Consider the following 26,547-nt stretch of genomic DNA (forward strand, 5'->3'; position numbering starts at 1 on the left):
TTAAGATACACAATGCACCGTTGGCAGGGTCAATGGATAGTTTTCCACCAATGGACTGTCCACCCTGAGAAACTGAAACGATCTAATTCAGAGAAGTCCAACACTTTTGCCATTACTGAGCCACAACTCCCAGCACCCACTCACAAGCTTAATACAGGACCTACAAGAGCTTGAAACAATGATGTCCACCTAATAAAGTCATTTAAGAATTGAGATCTGAAGCAAATGTTAAACATTTCTGAAAATTCTATAATATCATTTTTACTTTTTCGAAGAACTGGGGCCTGTGACTCGTCTTAATAAAACCCGATGGGATCAGAGTATTGGCATCAAGGGAGAGCAGGGAAAGATGGGCTGGAACGGAAAGAAGTTGAGGGGGTGCATAATACAAGGATGTTCAACTTACCAAACTCCACCTGTTGCAACATATCTATCAATAACTACATATCATAATATACATTTTGTACTTTTGTCCAAGGCCTCCTTAAAGTGGCCCCTGTAATGCTAGTGCCTAGAACAAAGGCCCTGTCTAACCTGCCCTGATTGCTACAGACAGACATGACTTTATGATTAGGACATTGATGAACAGTAATGACTTAGCAAGAGCCAGGGACTCAAGCAACTCTTGATTCATCCCTTGCCCCAAATGGTCCATCTACAGCAGGGTTCCCCAACCTTTTTACCCAAATGTATAAAAAGTTGGGGAGCAACAAAAGCATAAATAAAGTCCTGAGGGATGCCAAATATGGGCTGTGACTGGATATTTGGTAGCCCCTATGGGGACTGGCAGCCTACAGGTGACTCTGTTTGGCAGTATAGCTGATTTTTATACAACCAAAACTTGTCTACAAGCCTGGAATTCAATAATAAGCACCTGATTTGAGGCCACTGTGAGCAACATCCAAGGGGTTGGTGATCAACATGTTGCTGGCAAGCCACTTGTTGGGGATCACTGATCTAGACCCTACCCTGTTTCTCAAATTTTTGCACCCAGATGTTGTAATCCAGTGGTAATATTAAGAAACAAGCATCTATAAAGATTTGCACTCATTACTTCCTTGAGTATGCAGCCAACCTCATTCTCCAAACCCTTAAAACCTGCCTTACATAAGACTTGTCTCCCAACACATACAGCCATGCAGCACAGAGTCACTAAGTTTTCAAGGGGTTAAACAGCACATGTAGATCACAGACGGACCCAACAAGGCAAGGACAGTCCTATACAGCTTTACTTTAGTAGTACCCTAGATGTTCTGTAGTTAGATGTCCATCACAAAGGTCTATAATTAATGGTGAAAGCTTCAGAGTTGGAACTAACATAAGGTAACAGCTTCAGGGGTCAATATTTATAGGGCCCCTAAGAACAGCATTAATAGCAGTTCCACTAGTCTAAATCCGTTGGGCAACCCTACTAGACTGAAGCAAAGGTTAATGTCCAGGGCCACCAGCTACAGCTCTGTTGGAAGGTTATTAGACACAAAGTAGACACGGTGAGATTACCAGCAATAAATGATACCGATGTCTAAGACTCAGAGGAAGAGTCGGACAGACAGAGAAGGGAAGAGCGAAAGAAAGGGTTAGTCACAGAATTACCTGATCAAATGATAGCTGTGAGATGCCAAAATGCAGCAAAGAGGAAGAAAAGGAGGAACATGCAAAGAAGTCAGAGAAATCCATGTAAAGTCAGAAATGCAGAGAGGTTAGTAAACGTCATCACATTGAGCCCATGTGCCCTACGCAAGCAGTGGTGGAAACCCAGATCACTAGTGTGTAACTTATGGGGAGCCTTTGTCATCCTACAGACTAAGCAACTTTGCAATTGGTCTTTACTTCTGTGATTTACGCAATATTTCCTTTGCCCCAATGTGTTTTTACAACAACCCTCTGTTATTGCAAGTGTGGATCAACTATTATTTCACCTAATAGATCGGAACAATGTGTGAAGTGTAGATCTCATGCAGACAACAAAGTTCAGTAAGAATAAAGTCAACGAGGAGTGCACTAGGAGTGGGAGATAAGCAGCCAATATGCTGATTATTCATTGACTAGAGGGGGTTGAAATCAGAGGAGTATAACTCTGTATAATGTTACAAATGTCAGGCAGGGTGGTGGGAATCTTCTGTGACCCCAATCTGGATCCGATTTATTCTACAGCAAACCAGTTATTTTATTCACAAACATATGGCAGCACCTCCATCCCGGACTCCACAATCCAATATACTGTATAATCCAATGGCAATGTATAAAAAGGGTCTTACTAACTGGCTTAGAACTGCATAAACACACCAAGTGCCACATCAAGTGAGGGGCTTCTCCAAAATACAGACCCCAAGTCCCATGAGTAAATGTTTCTATACTGGTTTTGCTGGTATTCAATGTAATTGGAGTTACAGGTTGGCAGAGACATCACCAATATAGACACAAAGCAGTATTCCCCAAATAGAATTCTGATGCTGGAGCTCATGTAGACCAGGGACGCTCAACATGAACTCCACCAGCTGGTGTACATTATTACTGCCAGCATATGGTGCTATTTCATTTATTGCACTCAAATGGCAGTTCTGCATAGCCTGTTTAGGGCAGATAGATAACCTATGCATTTATAAGTCTATGCATTGATAATGTGCAACCAACTATCTATATCAAAAGAAAAGCTGAACTTATGAGCAGCATTATGAGCCTTCCCATTGATCCAACCAGCAGGTAAGACCCATGAAACCTTCACCAGTTGTAATAACTAGAAACTAGACCTATTGCTTTAATACATTACTCCACAGGGACTTCAAATGCCCCAGGTCACCACTTCTAGTTTCTAGCTCTTTGGCCTATCTGGGCAAAGGCCACGGAACTGATCACCACATTCTTCTTTATGGAAACTCATTTATAGGAGATACTATGTAGAGTGTTTGCATCTGGCTACAACACAACTGATACTATACCAGTAGTCACACCGGGGCAACATGGAAGGCAAAGGTTTGGAAGATACTTTATGGAATAAAACATGGTATTGTATTTGCTGTTCAGGATTCCTGAAGCCTCCTGTGCGGATTTCCCTTAACTGCAATTGAGTTGAGGTTGGCCAGGGTGTGCAGTGGAGAATTTGGGGACAATGATGAGATGGTGGCACACTATATGAGTGTTTGCCAGCATGGTTTTATGTGTAATAGATCTTGCCAGACTAACTTAATTTCTTTTAATGAGAAGGTGAGCAGGAACCTAGATTCTGGGATGGCAGTGGATGTGATTTACTTAGACTTTGCTAAAGCATTTGATACAGTGTCACACAGAAGGTTACTGGTTAAATGAAGGAATGTTGGCCTGGAACATAGTATTTGTACCTGGATAGAGAACTGGCTAAAATATAGACTACAAAGAGTGGTGGTAAATGGAACATTTTCTAATTGGACCAGTTTTTGTAGATAACAAGTTGTGTAATTCTGGGCAGTGTCATTATGTGGCCACTAAAGCAAATAAAGTTCTTGTATAAAAAAAAGCATTAACTCAAGGGATGAAAACATAATTCTGTCTCTTTATAGGACCCTGGTGAGGCCTCATCTGGAGTATGGGGGCAGTTTTGGACTCCAGTCCTTAAGAGGGATATAAATGAGCTGGAGAGAGTGCAGAGACTAAGTGCAACTAAACTGGTTAGAGGGAGGGAAGAGTTAAATTATGAGGGGAGACTGACAAGGTTGGGGTTGTTTTCTCTTGTGAGGGGACATGATTAGACTTTACAAGTACATTAGAGGACATTATAGACAAATAGCAGGGGACCTTTTTACCCATAAAGAGAATCACGTACCAGAGGCCTCCCCTTCAGACTAGAGGAAAAGAAGTTTCATTTAAAGGAACAGAGTAGGGGGTTCATCACAGTGAGGACAGTGAGGTTGGGGAATGCACTGCCGGGTGATGATTCAGTTAATGACTATAAGAGGGACTTGGATGATTTCTTGGGCAGACATAATACAAAGGCTATTGTGATACTAAACTCTATAGTTAGTATAGATATGGGTATATATCATTTATGTGACAGTAGGGAGGGGTGTGAGTATGGGGCTGGGTTTTCATTTGGAGGGGTTGAACTTGATGGACTTTGTCTTTTTTCAACCAGATTTAACTATGTAACTATGTGGCGGGGGGTATAAGGGGGAGCAGGAGCCAGTGTGGTGGGCCTTTTAGTGTAGGTCAGGTCCTCTGGTGGGCCTCGGAATCTCCAGTGCAACACCGGCTGAATGTTCAACTGCTATACTTTGAGTAGAGTTGACCAAGACCAATCTGTGAAAAGCAATATCTAGGCTTCTACGAGACCCTGGGGTTCCTTTCATTAAAATCAGTTGAGTCTTTGTACTGAGTTTAATATATGATGAGTTTTATCCACTCCCATTCTCTTGTATGAGAATTGCAACTTGACCATGCAATGAACTGTCAGTAGGAACATTACCATCCACATTTTATTATTTTAGTCTTCAGAAAATCAGAACAGGGTTAGAGAAACTGAAAGAACCTTCAGTACGGCTTTGTCCTGTTGGTGGATGGACACTTGGAAAGCTCGTTGGCCAATAACAGATCAGATGAAAATTTCCAACATGACCAGTTCCTGCCATGTTTTTCATCTGTAGCAATGTGCCGGGGTATTATTGTTCGTATGGGAATATTAGTGTGACCTTCACAATCCAACATTCTACGAGTTAGGTGCATTTATGGAAGAGTTTGGTTTCTATGAGCCAACTATAAGAATATGGTAGCAATGGAACAAACTTCTTGTGCACCCTGAAAACACCTTTAGCATCAATAGAGAAATTAAAATGCAAGCTCTTCTGCCAAAATCCTTAATTTGCATTTCACGGCACAGCAATGTATAGAAAATGGATCCACTGACACGTGGCTTTTGTGGATTAATATAAAATATCAGCCTGCCCCAGGGATACAAATATACATAGATAAATAAGCCATACGCAGGAGATGAACCCGTGTTTAGGCTGCAAAGGAAGGGCAATAACATTCAGTCGTGAAATTGATGGCACTTACTTCTGTAATATAAAAACTCCTACAATGACAGTGAAGGAAATGACATCCGACGTGATCCAAATAATATAATATTCGTCTGGAGGCTGAAATAGACAAAGCGGAAATGAATGGGCAAATGAACATGAAGTATCCGGAGACCAACCACTTCCACAGCTGATGGGATATAGAATAAGCCATACAGGGATATGGCCTGGATATTCACTGTTACTGTGGCTGGGACAAGACCCTTATATCCGTCTGACCATGGAAACAAGAATCTGCTCCCTGGCTAAGCATTCAGCCCACATACACTGGCTCCTAAATCAATGCATATCTTGAGTTGCCTCAATGCACAATATTTGCTACTTTTAGACAGTGTTTAGTAGTAGTAGTAGTAGTAGTAGTTGCACAGGTATATACCATAGCATTCATATATGTGGCCTAGAACATATAAGCCGATATGGGGTCCTTCTATTTATTTATAGTAGGACGGTCCAGCACATAAACCCCGGCTGCTGATTCTAGCGTTACTTATTGTATACCCATTCCCCTCCCAGTCCTACGAATATTTACACCATATAAATAAAATAGTGTCTGGGCATCAGACTAGACTTGGCAGCCGCGTTTCTTACCATTAACCAGACGGGGAAAGGCACCTTGCTAAGGATGTGGGGGGCATCCGATGTGACGGACTGGACTCCAGAGCACCACAGTACTGAGTACAACCAGGGCTCATTGACAGTGTAAGTGTTTAGGGTAAGGTTGTCTGCCCTGTATTCCCTGCCAACAAAATCACAGAAGATTCACAATTCAATTAAATGGCTTCATGGGTAATACACATCTTATGTCAGTCATGTGCAGAGTTTTACACCACGGTACAGTTTCCTGCACAGAAATGAATACCAGTAACTCCAAGTAGCAAGGGCTGCAGTACCCCCATCCTCCAGCAGGTGACACTGTACGGCTGTGTTACTTAAGCCCTTCATATTCTTTTTACACTTCTTTAGGTTCTCAGCATTAAACACTGGGAATGAAGAAGAAGCAAGGGCCCTGATATAGTTCCAGGGGTACCCAGGACACAAATAAGCACTCACCCCAAATCTCCCCCTAACTGACCTTCAGACTGGGCCCCCTTAGCTCATAACAAGGTTACAGATATATAGAAACATTGGGGTAACAGTCACCCTGCTATAGTTCCAGGGGTACCCAGGGTACAAATAAACAATCACCCCAAATCTCCCCCTAACTTCCTTCAGACTGGGCCCCCTTAGCTCATAACAGGGTTACAGATATATAGAAACATTGGGGTAACAGTCACCCTGCTATAGTTCCAGGGGTACCCAGGGTATAAATAAGCACTCACCACAAATCTCCCCCTAACTGACCTTCAGACTGGGCCCCCTTAGCTCATAACAAGGTTACAGATATATAGAAACATTGGGGTGTCATCCTGCTATAGTTCCAGGGGTACCTGGGGTACAAATAAGCACTCACCCCAAATCTCCCCCTAACTGGCCTTCAGACTGGGCCCCCTTAGCTCATAACAAGGTTACAGATATATAGAAATATTGGGGTAACAGTCACCCTGCTATAGTTCCAGGGGTACCCAGGGTACAAATAAGCACTCACCCCAAATCTCCCCCTAACTGACCTTCAGACTGGGCCCCTTAGCTCATAACAAGGTTACAGATATATAGAAACATTGGGGTGTCACCCTGCTATAGTTCCAGGGGTACCCAGGGTACAAATAAGCACTCACCCCAAATCTCCCCCTAACTGACCTTCAGACTGGGCCCCCTTAGCTCATAACAAGGTTACAGATATATAGAAACATTGGGGTGTCACCCTGCTATAGTTCCAGGGGTACCCAGGGTACAAATAAGCACTCACCCCAAATCTCCCCCTAACTGACCTTCAGTTGCGTCATACCTGATATCCTCTGTAGTGACGTCAGTGTAGCGCAGGTTCAGCAGGGTGATCCCCGTTTCTCGCAGAGATTTCACGTCTCTCTTGAGGTCAGACGCCAGTTGGAAGCCGGGGGCCATGTCTGTCACCAGCGCTCGCTCAGTATCCGAGAGCCAGATCACCTGTGGGGCAAATCTTTATTATTAGGGGCATAAAATGAAGAAGGGGTGATTAAGGGGTCTGGGGAAAGCAGGTTTATTCTACTGCAACACATTGTTCCTGGAATGCTAATATTAGTTTCCTTTATTCGTATAGTGACAATATAATGTATATTGAGAATGTTAATCACATCATTCCACGACCCCCTAGAGCTTACAATCTAAGGCCCTTATCACTTTAACACACACACTAGGGGCAGTTTTATCAGGAGCCAGTGAACCTGCCTGTATGTATTTGGGGTGTGGGAGGAAACTGGGGAACCCAGAGGAACCTACACAGACCCAGGACCCCAGAGCTGCAAGGCATCAATACTAACCAGTGTGTCATGCACAGAATGTGCCCAAGAACTGACATTCTCAGCCAATCAGCGCAAGGTACAGCCAAAAATTTAACCTGTTTTTGTAAAGGTTCCGAATGAGCCAAAAATATAATCTCCTCAGGGTTCGATTTGTTCTCAGAAGAGGTTTTAATCCCTCAGCCCCAGGAAGCAAATTAAACCTTAAAATCCAGTTTTTCTTAAAATGTCACCAAAAAAGTCATTTCTGTATGTAAATGGTGACATTTTAGGATGCGCTGTTATATATAAAGCAATAAAGGCATTGGCAACAAGGGTTACAATCAGTGGTGTAACTACAGGGGGAGCAAATCTGTGTATTCCCCCCCCCTCATGCAACTGCACACGCATTCCTGAAATATCCCGGGGGCACCAGTAATGCAGCATTATACCCCCCGTATATATATTGTGCTTTGTTTTCATACTGGATCCAGGAGTGATGAATCATAATTCTGGTTAAAAAGGGGACAAAATACTGGCATAGGTATTCCCTGTACTAAGCACAATTCAGCAGGAACAGTCCCTAAGTTTGCTCATAGTCTGTACAGAGAGATCCCATAAAACTATGGCAGCATAGGTATTCCTCTGTACTAAGCACAATTCAGCAGGAACAGCCCCTAAGTTTGCTCATAGTCTGTACAGAGAGATCCCATAAAACTATGGCAGCATAGGTATTCCCTGTACTAAGCACAATTCAGCAGGAACAGTCCCTAAGTTTGCTCATAGTCTGTACAGAGAGATCCCATAAAACTATGGCAGCATAGGTATTACCTGTACTAAGCACAATTCAGCAGGAACAGCCCCCTAAGTTTGCTCATAGTCTGTACAGAGAGATCCCATAAAACTATGGCAGCATAGGTATTACCTGTACTAAGCACAATTCAGCAGGAACAGCCCCCTAAGTTTGCTCATAGTCTGTACAGAGAGATCCCATAAAACTATGGCAGCATAGGTATTCCCTGTACTAAGCACAATTCAGCAGGAACAGCCCCTTAAGTATGTCAATAGCTTGTATAGAGAGATAGCTTTACAGGCACAGTCATTCCCTTATAATAAGCACAATTCGTGTATCAGAGGGGAATATACACATTATAACTCACAAGGTTCTCGGATATCCCAGAAGTCAGGATGGTGGTGACAGTGATATTGATGTAGCTGGAGGCGTAAGGATGGTCGAATGGCACAGGCTGGACCTTCAGTAACAGGGTGGCATTGTGTTCTTTGGCCAGAACCAGCAGTTCACTCAGCTTACACACAGATTGGTTTTCTGCTTTGGTGGCATCGGATGGAGAAAGGGAACTCGCTGTCCAGAAAGGATCAGTCTAAAAAAAGAAACATAAATATAATTACACAACCCAGGATCCTCCCATGCCTGCATCATAAGTTCCCATTAATAAATCCGGGATATTTCTTTAAAGTTTGTTCCCGTCACCCTGAGCAATAGAACTGAGCAGAGAAACATCGTGAGATGCTTCTTGTATCAGTAACTTAAGCTTTTGCCATTCTGTCCGGGGCAGAACAGGGAAAAATAAAAAAATAAAATAAACTACAAAAGTGCTCAAAACATAATATTATATTAAAGGACAAGCCAAGTTGGGTCACTGGGTGGTGCCAATTCGTTAAGCTCCCCTGTGACTAATTCTCCCTACAATATCATTATCGGTTTTATTCTGCCATTAAGGTACAGAAGGAATATGAGGATTCCGAGGAGCCGCAACATGAAGCCACTGATATTGCATCTCTATAAGTAACATGCAACAGGCGCTCGAGCAGCATTCCCTAGCAACGAGGGCTTCTAGTTTTGCTTCTTAAAAGAAACGTTACAATACCGGCCGGACCCAGACACTGGGCTCATTATCTCAAGCTTTGGCAACTTGCACAGAAGGGCTATCGAGTTGTACAACACTAATAACAGATTGGGGGCTGCTTGTCCTTCACATTCAGAGAGGTATTGTGTTCCTTCCAAGGTCTCCGGAGCTGAGAAACACTGAGCCAAGGCCAGACTCCAGGTAACCAGATTTAACCCCTTCTTACCCAACACTCAACTGCACACGGATCTGTAACACTTTACAGTGAAAGGCCGGCTGAGTTGGAATTGGTTACACTGGAGAAGAGACAGTTAAGTGGGATATGATCACTATATATAAATATATAAGGGGATATGATCACTATATATAAATATATAAGGGGATATGATCACTATATATAAATATATAAGGGGATATGATCACTATATATAAATATATAAGGGGATATGATCACTATATATAAATATATAAGGGGATATGATCACTATATATAAATATATAAGGGGATATGATCACTATATATAAATATATAACGGGATATGATCACTATATATAAATATATAAAGGGATATGATCACTATATATAAATATATTAAGGGGGATATGATCACTATATATAAATATATAAGGGGGATATGATCACTATATATAAATATATAAGGGGGATATGATCACTATATATAAATATATAAGGGGATATGATCACTATATATAAATATATAAGGGGATATGATCACTATATATAAATATATAAGGGGATATGATCACTATATATAAATATATAAGGGGATATGATCACTATATATAAATATATAAGGGGGATATGATCACTATATATAAATATATAAAGGGATATGATCACTATATATAAATATATAAGGGGGATATGATCACTATATATAAATATATAAGGGGGATATGATCACTATATATACATATATAAGGGGGATATGATCACTATATATAAATATATAAGTGGGATATGATCACTATATATAAATATATAAGTGGGATATGATCACTATATATAAATATATAAGTGGGATATGATCACTATATATAAATATATTTGAGGGATATGATCACTATATATAAATATATAAGGGGGATATGATCACTATATATAAATATATAAGGGGGATATGATCACTATATATAAATATATAAGGGGATATGATCACTATATATAAATATATAAGGGGGATAAAGGGGATATGATGACTATATATAAATATATAAGGGGGATATGATGACTATATATAAATATATAAGGGGATATGATGACTATATATAAATATATAAGGGGATATGATGACTATATATAATATATATAGGGGATATGATGACTATATATAAATATATAAGGGGATATGATGACTATATATAAATATATAAGGGGATATGATGACTATATATAAATATATAAGAGGGATATGATCACTATATATAAATATATAAGGGGGATGTGATCACTATATATAAATATATAAGGGGGATATGATCACTATATATAAATATATAAGAGGGATATGATCACTATATATAAATATATAAGGGGATATGATCACTATATATAAATATATAAGGGGGATATGATCACTATATATAAATATATAAGGGGATATGATCACTATATATAAATATATAAGAGGGATATGATCACTATATATAAATATATAAGGGGATATGATCACTATATATAAATATATAAGGGGGATATGATCACTATATATAAATATATAAGGGGGATATGATCACTATATATAAATATATAAGGGAAAGTAATGAAATAGAGAAAGTACAGAGAAGAGCGACTGAGCTGATAAAGGGAATGGAAGGGATCAGTTATGGGGAAAGACAAGTTGGGATTTGTTACACTGGAGAAGAGACAGTTAAGGGGGATATTACCACTATATATAAATGTCCATAGGGAATATACGGGGGCTGCAATGCCGGTTCTTTTGCATTGTTTAGGCAGAATCAATAAATAGCAGTGCCTGAGAATCTATATTCCTGACAAATTAGAATCAATGTGCTGAGCGTGGGAAACTGGTGTGAAGCTGCAGGAGAAGGAACATATGACTCTAAAGGACAGATTGAAAGCGAAATCAACCACTGACCTCTGCACGGTGTCCTGGATTTATACACATTCCAGCCAAAGTGTCAGTGATCCGGCCCAGTGATCCCTAGTAATTATCTATGGCCATAAAGCAAGGCTGAACTGCTGTTTTTGCTAAAAAGACCCCCTATCTCTTGGGTATGTATTTCCCACGTTTCCCTGTTGCTTGGCATAGTACAAAATAAGAGATCCCAAAATGAGTTGGGTTTATCAGAATGTGGGTACTTTTCTAGCAGACTAGGGTTATGACTGAACATAATGGGGTGCTGGACATGGCCTTGATAGAATAACATTTTTAAGAGGAAGGTTGGGGTTTGTGACGTAAATACTAATACAGAGGTGACTCTCTTCCTCTCTGCAGCCAAGTCCCATGTTGTCACCCACACCTGCACGTGCCTTTTAAACAACACCTATATGTTCCAAGCACAACATCAAAACCAACCTTCACAAACCAGTCTCCAGCGTTGAGCCTCTCAAGGTCCGTCCAGTTGATCATGGAAGAATGTAGAAAGGAGAGTTCTGGAAAGACGTTGTTTATGTTGGTCGTCCTTTTCAGCGTGTGGTCACTCATGAGGAACGGGACTCCATCATAGCTGCAAGCAGAATGAAAATATAAATCAACGGCCAACCTGTAAGCTCCAGTCCATGGCATAGGGACACTTCTAAAACCATTTCTAGATAAGGTATAATGCCAAGTGCCCAACAAAACTAAATGGACTTAACTGAGCAGCTTGGACAGATTGAAGTAACAGGTTGGGAGGGTCCTTAGTTTTAAATCCACCCCATGCCCACCTTTAGCAACTAGAGATGGAGCTCTTACTCTTAATAGGAGCCCATCTATTAAAAAAGCCTTGAACTACTTGGATATTAGTAGCCATACCTTATCATGACGTCGGCCTCTAGACCGTAAGCCTGGTGCTCCAAAGCCCTTTGGAAAGACATGATCGTGTTTTCTGGAGCAAGCTGGAGACCGAACATGGGGGGAAAAAAAGGCAAAAGATATAACTGTAAAACATAACTTTTACTAAGTACATATAAAAATGAAAGTCCAGGTAAGGCATTAAAATAAGGAAAGACCAGGGAGATGGAAAGAACCTAGGTGAGGGGTTAAAGGTATAAATCTATCCTCTTCAGAATGGGTCTTGGAAAAGCCTGGGTAAATGGTTAGTAAGATATATCTGTACTCTCTAGAATGGGTCTCAGACCCGCCTGGGTAAAGGGTTAGTAGTATATATCTATACTCTCTAGAATGGGTCTCAGACCTGCCTGGGTAAAGGGTTAGTAGTACATATCTATACTCTCTAGAATGGGTCTCAGACCCACCTGGGTAAAGGGTTAGTAGTATATATCTATACTCTCTAGAATGGGTCTCAGACCCGCCTGGGTAAAGGGTTAGTTGTATATATCTGTACTCTCTAGAATGGGTCTCAGACCTGCCTGGGTAAAGGGTTAGTAGTATATATCTATACTCTCTAGAATGGGTCTCAGATCCGCCTGGGTAAAGGGTTAGTAGTATATATCTATACTCTCTAGAATGGGTCTCAGACCTGCCTGGGTAAAGGGTTAGTAGTATATATCTATACTCTCTAGAATGGGTCTCAGACCTGCCTGGGTAAAGGGTTAGTAGTATATATCTATACTCTCTAGAATGGGTCTCAGACCTGCCTGGGTAAAGGGTTAGTAGTATATATCTATACTCTCTAGAATGGGTCTCAGGTCCGCCTGGGTAAAGGGTTAGGAGTATATATCTGTACTCTCTAGAATGGGTCTCAGACCTGCCTGGGTAAAGGGTTAGTAGTATATATCTATACTCTCTAGAATGGGTCTCAGACCTGCCTGGGTAAAGGGTTAGTAGTATATATCTATACTCTCTAGAATGGGTCTCAGACCTGCCTGGGTAAAGGGTTAGTAGTACATATCTATACTCTCTAGAATGGGTCTCAGACCTGCCTGGGTAAAGGGTTAGTAGTATATATCTATACTCTCTCATCTCCCTACTCTTTCCTTATTTTAATGCCTTACCTGGACTTTCATTTTTATGTGTACTTAGTAAAAGTTATGTTTAAATCATGGAGTTATTTGATTGTGAGGTGGGGTGGTGAAGCCTTATGGGTCAGTTCTTTCTCTTCTTTCACATGTGACTGATATATCAGACCTTGCACACCATCCACTATTTCTCTAAGTGATGAATGGTGCTCCCTAATTTATTTTGTTTCTATACAAAAGATATAACTGGTGAGCTTTCCTATTGGGTTTCTGTATCATTTAGAGAAGTGGAGGAGATGAAATTGCTGAAGGCTTGAGCCCCAATCTGAGAAGCCAACCGACAACCTTCCAGCTTTCCACCAAGAGATATGGACCTCCTCATGTATATACTGGAATAATCTAATTACCCATTCACTGTATATATCTTATGGACTCTGTGTAACATTTTTCATGGGGACCCATGGGGTGCTAGGGTTCCCTCTACACTAAAATATATAACCCTCTCCAACCTTACAGGCAATTCCTATCAACATATTTCAGTCATTCTTCTTCTGGACTTTGGAACTTACCCCCTGATTATGGACATCACTCAGGTTTATAGATAACTGGTCTCTGTTTTTTGATCAAATTGATCCTAGACACAAATCTAAAGTTCTAGAACTTCTTCAGATCCTACTCCTTGGTCTAATTGGTTGCTATATTGGTTCACTGGTATTTCTGAATATTTGCTATCCCTATATTTGCATACAAGTCTCCAGGCGCGGTTTTGTTCTATCCACCATGTGAAGTTTGGCTCCATTATTGTTTATTTTATGTTCTGTGTATTATGTTAAAGGGCATGAAAAGACAAAAAAATAAAATCCAATTTTCACTTTCTTTAATAAAAAAAGAAATCTATCTTCAATATACGGTCCCTAACTGCTACTTCCCAGCCATGCAGAACTCAAGCAGCTTTGTTTGTTTCCCTGTAGAGCAGTCGGCGACTGTGTAGAGATTTTTATTGGATATTATTTTTGCCTTTACATCCCCTTTACTGTTTCCAACTCCAGCTGCAGGGACAAAGATCATGGAGCCAGATTTAAACAAATAAACTGGGATTCTATTTTGAGGATTATTTTGTTGCAGCCACTGGTTCTGCAAAGTTGGAGAAAGTTTGTATTAAACAATACAAAAACTATAAAACCCACATTAGATCACATGACAACACAGGGCCCAGTGCAGTCTGTATATTCTGATTATTAATCAGTCTTGTTGTATCGGCTTCTGGCAGATATTATTTGACTTGTGCTGTTTTGATCATTTTTGACGATTACTAAGCAGCCCAGACCACACTGAGCATGTGCACAGTCTTGGTCTTGCAAAGATGTATAACAAAGTTACAAGATGGTGACCCCCTGTGGCCAACTTTGAAAGCATAAATCATTTGTTTGATTAGGCTTGTGGTGCAGTAAGTTCATGTTTATGTTTAGTATACAAAATACAGCATTTCTAGCCTTATTCTAGTTTAGACTTTACTTCCCCTTTAACTGTTGTACACTTCATCACTCGTTGACACGGTAGATATTATGCATATATGGATTTGTTTATTTCCATTTATTGTGTAACTGCATTGTATTTGCTTATATTTAGTATCACTTTGGTTTATATTATTTGTAGGGATGCACTGAATCCACTATTTTGGATTCGGCCGAACCCCTGAATCCTTCGCAAAAGATACGGTCGAATACCGAAGGGTGGGAAGGGGAAAAAAAAATTTACCTTCTTGATTTGTGACAAAAACTCACACGATTTCCCTCCCACCCTCATTTGAATATGCAAATTAGGATTCTGTTCGGCCAGGCACAGTGATTAAGCCGAATCAAAATCCTGCTGAAAAAGGCCGAATCCCGAACCGAATCCTGGATTCGGTGCATCCCTAATTATTTGTCAAGAATGGAAAATCTTTTAGGTTTGTTCTTTTTCTAGAAAAACCAATAAAAAGGATGACCAACATATTTCAGTTGTGTATCTTTAAAAGGAAAGTATTAACTTTTATGGAGGGGGGTTGTAGTTCAGCAATGTTTAGGTGTAGCAGGTGCCCACACCTATTTTGGGTAAGTGAGAAGCACAAGGAGCAGTTCTGAGAAATTTCATGGCAGTCGCTGCAGCACCGGAGCAATTGAGCAAAACACATGATCCAATAATGAGCCGCTGAACTGCAACAGATGGTTGTGCTCAAAGCCGCCTACTTCCAGTCTGACTGATATCTGCATTGTGTACAATTTAATCACAATCAAACCTCAGCGGCTCTCGCCCTAATTCTTTTACCCGCAGTCACTAAATAGTCAATAAATAATGCCAACGTCTCCATTGCCCCGGCACAAGAGGAGCGGAACTGCCCTTTATCAAACAACATATCTCTGCATAATGAACAGGTTTTAGAGATTTTTCAGCTGATTTATCTCCGTTCCAAACGAAACTGAAAATGTGATTTTATGGAAAACACAACCTTTAAAGCCAAGGAGCGAATTCATACTGGCACCCCAAATCCTCTTGCAGGGAACATCTGCCCAGAAGAAAATATGTTTCCGAGCATAAAGAGGGGCCATATAACAAGAAGGGGGGACACCAGACCACATAACGAGGAGGAAGAGGGGGACACACAACTACATTACAAGGAGAGGGGACACAGAATCACATAACGAGGAGGGGGGACACAGAACCAACCTTCCTATCTGAGCTCAGCTATTCATTACAATACACCAGGGGTCTTCAACCTTTTTTATCCATGAGCCACATTCAAATGTAAAAAGAGTTGGGGAGCAACACAAGTATGAAAAAGTCCCTTGGGTGCCAAATAAAGGCTGTGATTGGCTATTTGGTAGCCCCTATGTGGACTGGCAGCCTGCAAGAGGCTTTACTTGGCACTATACTTAGTTTTTATGCAATTAAAACTTGCTTCCAAGCCTGGAATTCAAAAATAAGCTCCTGCTTTGAGGCCACTGGGAGCAACATCCAAGGGGTTGGGGAGCAACATGTTACTCACGAGCTACTGGTTGGGGATCACTGCAATACACATTAGTGCAGGACAAATATCAAGAGAACAATCCTAAGACTCTCTCACTTTTACTTTAACCTCTATTTATCAGACTCGAGAAACAGAACACGAGACTTTAGCATGAGCTTGAAAGGCAAACATACCTTTACTTTTTAATTATTTCAGTCTGTCTAATAGAAGAGTTGAAGCTTATGTTCTTCCCCAACTTATAGAGTTGGAAAGGGTTAGTGATGAATAAATGCTTGAGTAATAGATAATTTATATCATATTGAGTGGCATATTAAAGAAGCTTACCAAACTGGAATATATACTTAAGTAAAAACTGCCCTTTTACATCTCTTGTCTGGAACCCCCATGTTGTGATGGTCTGTGTGCTGCCTCAGAGATCACCTGACCAGAAATACTGCAGTTCTAACTGTAACGGGAAGAGATCACCTGACCAGAAATACTGCAGCTCTAACTGTAACAGGAAGAGATCACCTGACCAGAAATACTGCAGCTCTAACTGTAACAGGAAGAGATCACCTGACCAGAAATACTGCAGCGCTAACTGTAACAGGAAGAGATCACCTGACCAGAAATACTGCAGCTCTAACTGTAACAGGAAGAGATCACCTGACCAGAAATACTGCAGCTCTAACTGTAACAGGAAGAGATCACCTGACCAGAAATACTGCAGCTCTAACTGTAACAGGAAGAGATCACCTGACCAGAAATACTGCAGCTCTAACTGTAACAGGAAGAGATCACCTGACCAGAAATACTGCAGCTCTAACTGTAACAGGAAGAGATCACCTGACCAGAAATATTGCAGCTCTAACTGTAACAGGAAGAAGTGTGGGAACCAAAAGACACAACTCTGTCTGTTAATTGGCTCATATGAACTAACATGTATGGTTTGTGTGCACAGTGAATCGTACAATCCCAGGGGATTATTTTTTAAAATGGCAGTTTTCTATTTATGATTACCCAATGGCACATACTACTAAAAAAGTATATTACATGTAGCAGGATTTTACATATGAGCTGTTTTATGCAATATCTTTTTTATAGAGACCTACATTGTTTGGGGGGTATAGTTTTTATTCCCAAGAGATATCCACTCACCCACAGAATCAACTGCCATAGGGAACCGACCCACTGCCCAGTGTCAGGTAAAACCATACAGAATTTCTTTGGGGGAGATTAGTCGCCCATCGACAAGCCGCTTCTTCTTCGGGCGACTAATCTCCCTGAACTGCCTCCCCCGCCTGCTAGAATCTAAATATCCGTCTGGATGACACTCTGAGTTCTTTGTTTTCCAAAGTTGCCCAACGTTTCCACGTGAGGCAGATTAGTCGCCCAAAGAAGAGGCGATTTGTCACCAGGCGACTAAATCTCTTACCCTAAGTGCTTCAGTATTGAGGCTGCACACAACAGTAGCGCAGCACAAATCACACCAGCAGCTTCACCCAGTTCCATAACAGCCACACTATTTTTTCATGGAATAAATGGACAGATTTTCCGCAAGCGAAGCAAGTGCTCAGCCCTGAAACCACTAGGCACTGCCGCCACCCCATCTTTTATTTATGGCCGTTACGCTGCAGAACTGCACAGAGAATTGTAATTTTATCCGGCAATAGAAAAGCGTGGGTATTAAGTGCCTGCGTTTTTAACTAAGTGCTCCATTAGCAGAGTTTTAACTCCATCATTTCAGGAACGCTGCTCTCACAATGTAAAGTCTTTACTTGTACTAGAAATAAACAAAAGGGGCGAGCGGGGGAGGGGGCTATTTTCTGGGATCCAAGTGACTGACTCCACTTGCTTTATATAGGGGGGGGGGGGAGTTCCCAGATATAAAATATACCCGGAGCAAAGTGAGCTATTTATCTGAAATACTTATTTACAGCTCTGCTGCCTGGAGAGACCCATACCCTAGCAACCATGCCCTGATTTGAATAAGAGACTGGAATATGAATAGGAGAGGCCTGAATAGAAAGATGAGTAATAAAAAGTAGCAATAACAATATATTTGTAGCCTTACAGAGCATTTGTTTTTTAGCTGGGGTCAGAAAAATTTAAAAACTGTAAAAAAAAAAAAACCAACGAAGACCAATTGAAAAGTTGATTAGAATAACAAACAATGTTTTAAGGTTTTATGTTTCAAGGTGTTTTAAGGTATTTGCTGTCCCTTTAACTGTTTTAATTTTAATTGAACACGGTGTTAAATAACGCTGCGTAGTTTTCAGCAATCACAGCGTTAACAGACTTCAGACCCCGGACTCATTCTGGGGGGGGGGGAAGAGACAGAACTGGGGTCACATGACCAGAAGAAAGCGGAAATAAAAGGGGAGAAGAAACAGTTTTATGTTAAAATTTAAGTTGAACCAGTTTTTTTTTTTTTTCAGCAATCAAAACGCATAGCTGAATTTGCACCCAGAAACAACGACGGCAAATGACTTATTTAATTATAGATAAGGGGGATGAGAAATGTGGCACTTAGTTAATTACACGAGCCGGCCACACGCTGTGCCTCTTTATCAATTTTTCATTCCCTTCTCTCGTATGAAGCCTTCCTTAAAGTGTCACTAGAAGCAAAATATCAGCCCGAGTATTAACCCATTCACTGCCGAGGGTTCGGAAACCGCACCTCCATGTAGACTTGGTCATCAGCAGCCAAAGAGTTAAGTCTGGAGAGTTATTATTGAGGCTGGAAGTAATGTTATATTACCTTTAGAGGTTGGAGCCCCAATCCATCCTCATTACTAAACCCCATTAGATTCTTATCAACTGTTAGTTCAGACTGAAAGGCCGGAGCTATAATCTACTGATGGAAGGATGATTGTAATGATGAGGGTACAGTCTGATTCCTTCTAAGAAGTCTATTTGTGAGGCCACTTTAATGCTCACCAGTAATGGGCGAATTTGTCACGTTTCGCTGAAAAATCAATGAATTTCCCACGAAATGGCGGAAAATTCACGAAATGCGAATTTTCACACCCGCATTAAAGTTAATGGGGTCTGAATAATGTTGACGCACGACAGTTTCCGACACCAGCAAATTCTTGCCAAAGTTTGGCGAAATTATTCGCCGGCGGCAAAACTTGGAAATTCGCTATGAATTTGCGCCTGGTGAATTTCTTTGCCCATCACTAATTCTCACTAGCAGGGCCAGTCTTACTCCTTATCCCTGTATCTCAGAGCTCCCTTTTATCCAGACACAATTTTAGGTCCTCAACATAACCAGAGGTTTTCCCTTTTTTACCAATATATATTGAATTTTCTCAATTTTTAGGGTCTCATGGGGCCCCTATACCTCCTGCAGCCACAGGGTCTGCTTCCTCTATAGTTACGCCCCTGAAAGGGATTGTTCACACCTTTTAGTATGTGACAGAATGGCTAATTCAAAGCAACTTTTCAATTGGTCATTATTTATTTTATAGTGACCTTCTTCTTCTGACTTTTTCCAGCTTTCAAATGGGGGTCACTGACCCCCATCTTAAAAACAAATGCTCTGTAAGGCTATTCAGGCCTCTCCTATTCATATTCCAGTCTCTTATTCAAATCAATGCATGGTTGCTAGGGGAATTTGAACCCTAGCAACCAGATTGTTGAACTTGCAAACTGGAGATCTGCTGAAAAAAAGCTAAATAACTCAAAAACCACAAATAATAAAAAATGAAAACCAAATGCAAATTGTCTCAGAATATTCCCCTCTACATCATACTAACAGTTAACCCCTTTTAACAGACCTGTGGGAGACGGAGTCTTGGCTGTTACATTGGAATAACTGAATGAACAAGTAAATAGCACATTTAAGCTGAGCGGGGCAGTAGGGAAGGAATATTATAGAGATAATAAAGCTCCACACTTATCTTCTAACATGGGAATGCAGGGCAGGGTGCGTTGGGCAGGGAGAGAGGATTAAAGGACTAATCTGCAGGCACAGGAGGAATCCATTAAATGGGAATAATAAACACGGACGATCATAGCCTGTTTTAAATGACTCCATACAGAAGCCCTTTAAAGTTTTCTGAACTTTTAAAGGGCAAGTAAACTACATTGGCATTTTCTTAAAGTGATAGAAATAGACAGACAGATAAAAAGCAGAGTGGGGGGCTAACTTAAAGGGGTTATTCACCTTGGAGTTAACTGTTAGTATGATATAGAGAGTGATAATTTGCAATTGGGTTTCATTTTTTATTATTTGTGGTTTTTGAGTTATTTAGCTTTTTTATTCAGCAGCTCTCCAGTTTGCAATTTCAGCCATCGGGTTGCTAGGATCCAGATTACCCTAGCAACCATGCATTGATTTCAATAGGAGAGGCCTGAATAGAAAGAGGAGTAATACAAAGTAGCAATAACAATTTTTTAGCTTTCCAGAGCATTCATTTTTAGATGGGGTCAGTGACCCCCATTCGAATACTGGAATGAGTCAGAAAAAAAGATAATTAAAAATATAAATAATAAAGTCCAGTTGAAAAGTTGATTGGAATTGACCATTCTATAACATACTAAAAGTTAAGTTTAAACAACACACAGCAAGTCTGCACCAGTGTTAACACCATAGCAACCAATTAGAGATGTCCTTTCTACTAACTGTCAAATGCAGGCTCTCGACTGAAACTCCCATTAAGTGAGTAAATGTGGGTTAACCATAAAAAAACAAATACAATTGTTCTTACCATTGGAGCCCCTCGATGTCCAATTATGCGCGGTTTCATCCCCAGATCTTTCTTCTCCATAAGACACGGCGAGGAAATTGTGAGCGGAACCAAATAAAGTGCAATTACCACAGCTAAGTATGTGATGATTATAAACATCTGAAAAACTAAAGGGAGAAAATTTGTATGACAAAACTGCCATTATGCTGTAAATATGTTCCTGCTGAATTGTGCTTAGTACAGGGAATACCTATGCTGCCATAGTTTTATGGGATCTCTCTGTACAGACTATGAGCAAACTTAGGGACTGTTCCTGCTGAATTGTGCTTAGTACAGGGAATACCTATGCTGTCATAGTTTTATGGGATCTCTCTGTACAGACTATGAGCAAACTTAGGGACTGTTCCTGCTGAATTGTGCTTAGTACAGGGAATACCTATGCTGTCATAGTTTTATGGGATCTCTCTGTACAGACTATGAGCAAACTTAGGGGACTGTTCCTGCTGAATTGTGCTTAGTACAGGGAATACCTATACTGCCATAGTTTTATGGGATCTCTCTATACAGGCTATGAGTAAGCTAAAGGACTGTTCCTGCTGAATTGTGCTTAGTACAGGGGAATACCTATGCTGCCATAGTTTTATGGGATCTCTCTGTACAGACTATGAGCAAATTTAGTGGGCTGTTCCTGCTGAATTGTGCTTAGTACAGGGAATACCTATGCTGCCATAGTTTTATGGGATCTCTCTGTACAGACTATGAGCAAACTTAGGGGACTGTTCCTGCTGAATTGTGCTTAGTACAGGGGAATACCTATGCTGCCATAGTTTTATGGGATCTCTCTGTACAGACTATGAGCAAATTTAGGGACTGTTCCTGCTGAATTGTGCTTAGTACAGGGAATACCTATACTGTCATAGTTTTATGGGATCTCTCTGTACAGACTATGAGCAAACTTAGGGGCTGTTCCTGTGATTAGAAATACCTATGCTAGCCCCCACCACCACTAGCAAAAAGTGTAAAGTATATATATATATATATATATATATATATATATATATTATATATATATATATATATATATATATATATATATATATATATATATATATATATATATATATATATATATTATATATATATATATATATATAAAGCAAGACTGAAGATTTAAAAGAAATAACTACAATGATGATTCCTCTAAAACTCGTAAACACCCCCCTCGTATTCAGCTGGAGACTGTCTCTATATAGACAATATAAGATGTTTCTGGGTCACGGCATGCTATCTGGCCATGCACACCAAGGGGAAGTTTCTTTGAGAAGGGCACTTGATACACAATATGTTGGTGCTCTATAAATACATGTTAATAATAATTATAATAATAATAATAATACTTACTGGCTTTTTCTGATCTTGCAAACTGACCGGCAATTATCCAGGCCAGAAGGGTGATCGCGCCAACAGCACCTATGTGCAAAAAGGGAGCCGTAGCCTGAAAAAGAGAAAAATCCCTGCAGCAAAGGTACAAACTGGGTGCATGCAGTCACCTCCGCTGGAAGGTCATTCTAACCCACTACTAACAGAAGATCTTTATTCCAATGTGATCTCTGGTGTACCATGGAGTAGGGTTACACTTACGCTCAATATTCCCTAATGTCTTGACTCATAATGCCAGCTGGTTTATCCCTAGTCCCTTCCACACTATAGCCATACCTCCCAACTGTCAAGTTTCTCCTGGGACAGTCCCGATTTTTATTCTATTGACATATCAGAGATTACCTATGACTGGTGCTAGGTGAGCATTTAACGTATTAGGCTCCGTGTGTTTTTGATATTTTAAAATGATTTAATAAAACTATACTTTTTATCTTATAAGTGTGCACGTGGGATTTTTTGGAAGTAATGAGGTTGTACCTCTGTTTGGTCACTAGAGGACCCCAGCATCATACTACCATTTGTTTACATATGTCTCTTCCCAAGAAATTTAGTCATAGAACAGTCCCGATTTTGACAGCTCAACCCGCAGTCCCGGGTTTGTTACTGAAATGCCCAGACTTTCTCTTTGATCTCCTGCACTGAACAGCCAGAAAAGGATACGTTTCTAAAATTGAATTGGCTTTTGGCAGAGAGCTCAGATTAAGTGGCAGGTGCACTTGGATACAATTGTAACAATTTAAGATAAGCAAAGAAACAATTGTAACAGTTTAAGATAAGCAGGTATCTTGGGTAAACTGTGACTTGCAGCTTAAAGGGCAATTTACTTTCATTAGCAAAACTTAGTAACACATAAAAACCACAGAAATGTGTTCAAACTTTCATAACCTGACAAATTTTGTAACATTAACGCGGTAATTAGGGGGTGTGGCCACAAAATGGGCATGTTTTTCGTCCCTCTTTCGAATTCCAAAATGTTGGGAGGTATGTTATAGGCTGCATAGTGGGTTCATCTAGTGACAGAACATAATAACTGGAACTGAACCATAAAATAATCTCTTACAACCCCTCAGACAGAAGGGAGTCTACTTATCTAGTAAACACAGTGATAATAACGCATATACTTTTAAAGGATAAGTAAACCTTTAAAATAAGTGAATGTTAGATTGATGAGGGGGCTATTCTAAGAATACACATTCATTATTTATTTTGTTTTGATTCCAAGATATTAAGGGATACATGTACTGTTAATATGAATGAATTTTGTTACAACAGCGCCACCTGCTGGTCAGTTTCCCACCAGTCTGACCAGCAAGTAGTCAAGGAAGTTGTCAGGAGAAAGAAAGAGGCTGATGTTCTTCTGCTTAGGAAAGATGTGAGAAAGGTTTCTAATTTTATTCCTAAGCAGAAGAACATCAGAGCAGCCTCTATTCTTAGAACAGCACCAATTTTACAGTCACTTATTTTTAAGGGTTATTTATCCTTTAAAGGGATCGGGAACCATTATTTCAGGAGGCACAATGAAGTCTTTATGTAAAAGAACTTACGGTACCTGGAAGGAAATAAAGAGAACGTCCCACTCTTCCTCCCACATCTCTTCTATGGAGACCATAGCGATGACCGTCGCAATCAAGATCACCCCAAGGAAACCCTAGAAATCATCATTAAAGCTGGTGTTTGTTAATCAAAGATTGAAGAACTGAGCGGATATGTTCATCCTGATCCCCCTTCCCCTGCTCTCTTCTTCTCCTTCTACTTCTGTTCTGACTTTGAACTCAACTGCTCCCCTAGCAGCTCTTTTCTTCTGCATGGAATTAAATGTCCCCCCAATCTTCTCTAATGAAGGGCAGGAGACAGGCAGAATACATTGGCATAATTCTACTATCACTACAGAAATGGGGGGCTTGGCATTAGGGATGCACCACATCCAGGATTCGGTATGGGATTCAGCCAGGATTCGGACTTCTTCAGCAGGATTCGGCCGAATCCTTGTGTCTGGCTGAACCGAATCCTAATTTGCATATGTAAATTAGGGGCAGGAAGGGAAATCACTTTTCGTCACAAAACAAGGAGGTAGGATTCGGATTCGGCACGGTATTTGGCAGAATCTTTCACAAAGGATTCAGGGATTCGGCTGAATACCAAATAGTGGATTGGGTGCATCCCTACTTGGCATATTTGCTATGAGACTTGGGGTCCACTGATACATTGTGCTCTGTACAGCGTGAGCAGGGGCGTAACTACAGAGGAAGCAGACCCTGGGGGGCCCAGGAGATATAGGGGCCCCATGAGACCCTAAATAATAAGCAATTTAAAGGAAAACTGTACCCATCAAACAATGTAGGTCTCTACAAAGATATATTGCTTAAAACAGCTCATATGTAAAACCCTGCTTCATGCAAATAAACAATTTTTATAATAATATACTTTTTTAGTAGTATGTGCCATTGGGTAATCATAAATAGAAAATTTCCATTTTAAAAAATAAGGGCCGCCCCCTGGGATTTTAGTATTCATGGTGCACACAAACAAACCATAAATGTTAGGTCACACGAGCCAATTAACAGACAGAGTTGTGTCTTTTGCTTCCACCCTTCTTCCTGTTACAGTTAGAGCTGCAATATTTCTGGTCGGGTGATCTCTTCCTGTTACAGTTAGAGCTGCAGTATTTCTGGTCGGGTGATCTCTTCCTGTTACAGTTAGAGCTGCAGTATTTCTGGTCAGGTGATCTCTTCCTGTTACAGTTAGAGCTGCAGTATTTCTGGTCAGGTGATCTCTTCCTGTTACAGTTAGAGCTGCAGTATTTCTGGTCGGCTGATCTCTTCCTGTTACAGTTAGAGCTGCAGTATTTCTGGTCAGGTGATCTCTTCCTGTTACAGTTAGAGCTGCAGTGTTTCTGGTTGGGTGATCTATTCCTGTTACAGTTAGAGCTGCAGTATTTCTGATCAGGTGATCTCTGCCTGTTACAGTTAGAGCTGCAGTATTTCTGGTCAGGTGATCTCTTCCTGTTACAGTTAGAGCTGCAGTATTTCTGGTCAGGTGATCTCTGAGGCACACAGACCATCACAAAATTGCAAGAGATGTAAAAGGGCAAGATTTACTTAAATATCTATCTATCGGTATTCTGGAATATGCCACTTAATTTGATACAAACCATCTGCTGCTCAAGTGTTCATTTTGGGGGTATAGTTTTCCTTTAAACATATATTGGTAAAATGTCTGGTTATGTTGGGGGCCCGAAATTGAATTTGCTGTGGGGGCCAGTAATATCTAGTTATGCCACTGAGTGTGAGTACAAACAGTGTTGGACTGGGGTGTCCGGGGCCCACCGGGACTGCTACCTAGGGGCCCCCCACCCCAGCCACAAGTGACACCAATCCACTCCACATAGTGACACCAGCACCCCCTCTTCCCGCTCAGAAGAAGAAGCAGATCTGTGCTGGTGGGGCCCCCCTCCTACAAAACTAGAAGAGCCAATAGATTTGCAGCTTTTGATGTTCATATCTATGAGCCGCCTGCACTATCAGTTCTGCCAACAACCTCCTTCTCCATCTTCCCCCGAGCAATTACCTTGTGGAGCCAGTGTAAGTTCATTTGCTGTCCCACAGCGATGTGTCCTAGTGCCAATATCTGTAACAAACACAAACACATTTGTACAGCTTTTTATTTCATTGGTCTCAATAAAAAAATGTTTATTCTCTGGCAGTTTGTACATGAAATACACAAGGGGAATTAATAAAAGTCTCCCCAGGTCTAGGAATTCATAGCAAGCAATCGTTTTTTTGATTTTAAGCAGGTGACAAGTAGTGATGAGCAAATCCGTCCCATTTCACTTAACGGCGAAAAATTATCGAAACGTGTTGAGGTCAATAGACGCCAAAATTTTTTTTTTTAAGAACAATTTTTACGAGCGCCACAATCTTTTCTCACTCCAAATGGATTAAAGTCAATGGGTGTTTTTTTTTTCTTATGGCAACTTTTTTGTCTCGGCAACTTTTTTATCGTGGCCAAATTTTTTTGCAGTAGTTTAGCGAAAAAATTCACAGATGAAGTGC

General features: G+C 40.6%; 1 protein-coding gene across 2 annotated transcripts in view; it reads right to left on the reverse strand.

Annotated features, from left to right (window-relative positions):
• The window catches only part of gdpd5.S (glycerophosphodiester phosphodiesterase domain containing 5 S homeolog), a 127,382-nt gene that overhangs the window by 7,605 nt on the left and 93,230 nt on the right, over positions 1 to 26,547 (reverse strand). Inside the window, exons 5-15 of one of the 2 annotated variants that reach the window (XM_041584618.1) lie at positions 26,063 to 26,122; positions 24,045 to 24,143; positions 22,457 to 22,550; positions 21,077 to 21,222; positions 12,270 to 12,352; positions 11,832 to 11,982; positions 8,563 to 8,784; positions 6,934 to 7,091; positions 5,637 to 5,784; positions 5,026 to 5,108; positions 1,594 to 1,608 (exon numbers count right to left, since the gene is read on the reverse strand). In XM_041584618.1, the coding sequence (XP_041440552.1) occupies positions 1,594 to 1,608; positions 5,026 to 5,108; positions 5,637 to 5,784; positions 6,934 to 7,091; positions 8,563 to 8,784; positions 11,832 to 11,982; positions 12,270 to 12,352; positions 21,077 to 21,222; positions 22,457 to 22,550; positions 24,045 to 24,143; positions 26,063 to 26,122 (1,259 nt within the window). The remainder of the gene's footprint in view (positions 1 to 1,593; positions 1,609 to 5,025; positions 5,109 to 5,636; positions 5,785 to 6,933; positions 7,092 to 8,562; positions 8,785 to 11,831; positions 11,983 to 12,269; positions 12,353 to 21,076; positions 21,223 to 22,456; positions 22,551 to 24,044; positions 24,144 to 26,062; positions 26,123 to 26,547) is intronic. The other variant, XM_018250411.2, reaches the window with a different exon arrangement.

Source organism: Xenopus laevis, chromosome 2S, assembly GCF_017654675.1.
Source record: "Xenopus laevis strain J_2021 chromosome 2S, Xenopus_laevis_v10.1, whole genome shotgun sequence".
Classification (NCBI taxonomy): domain Eukaryota; kingdom Metazoa; phylum Chordata; class Amphibia; order Anura; family Pipidae; genus Xenopus; species Xenopus laevis.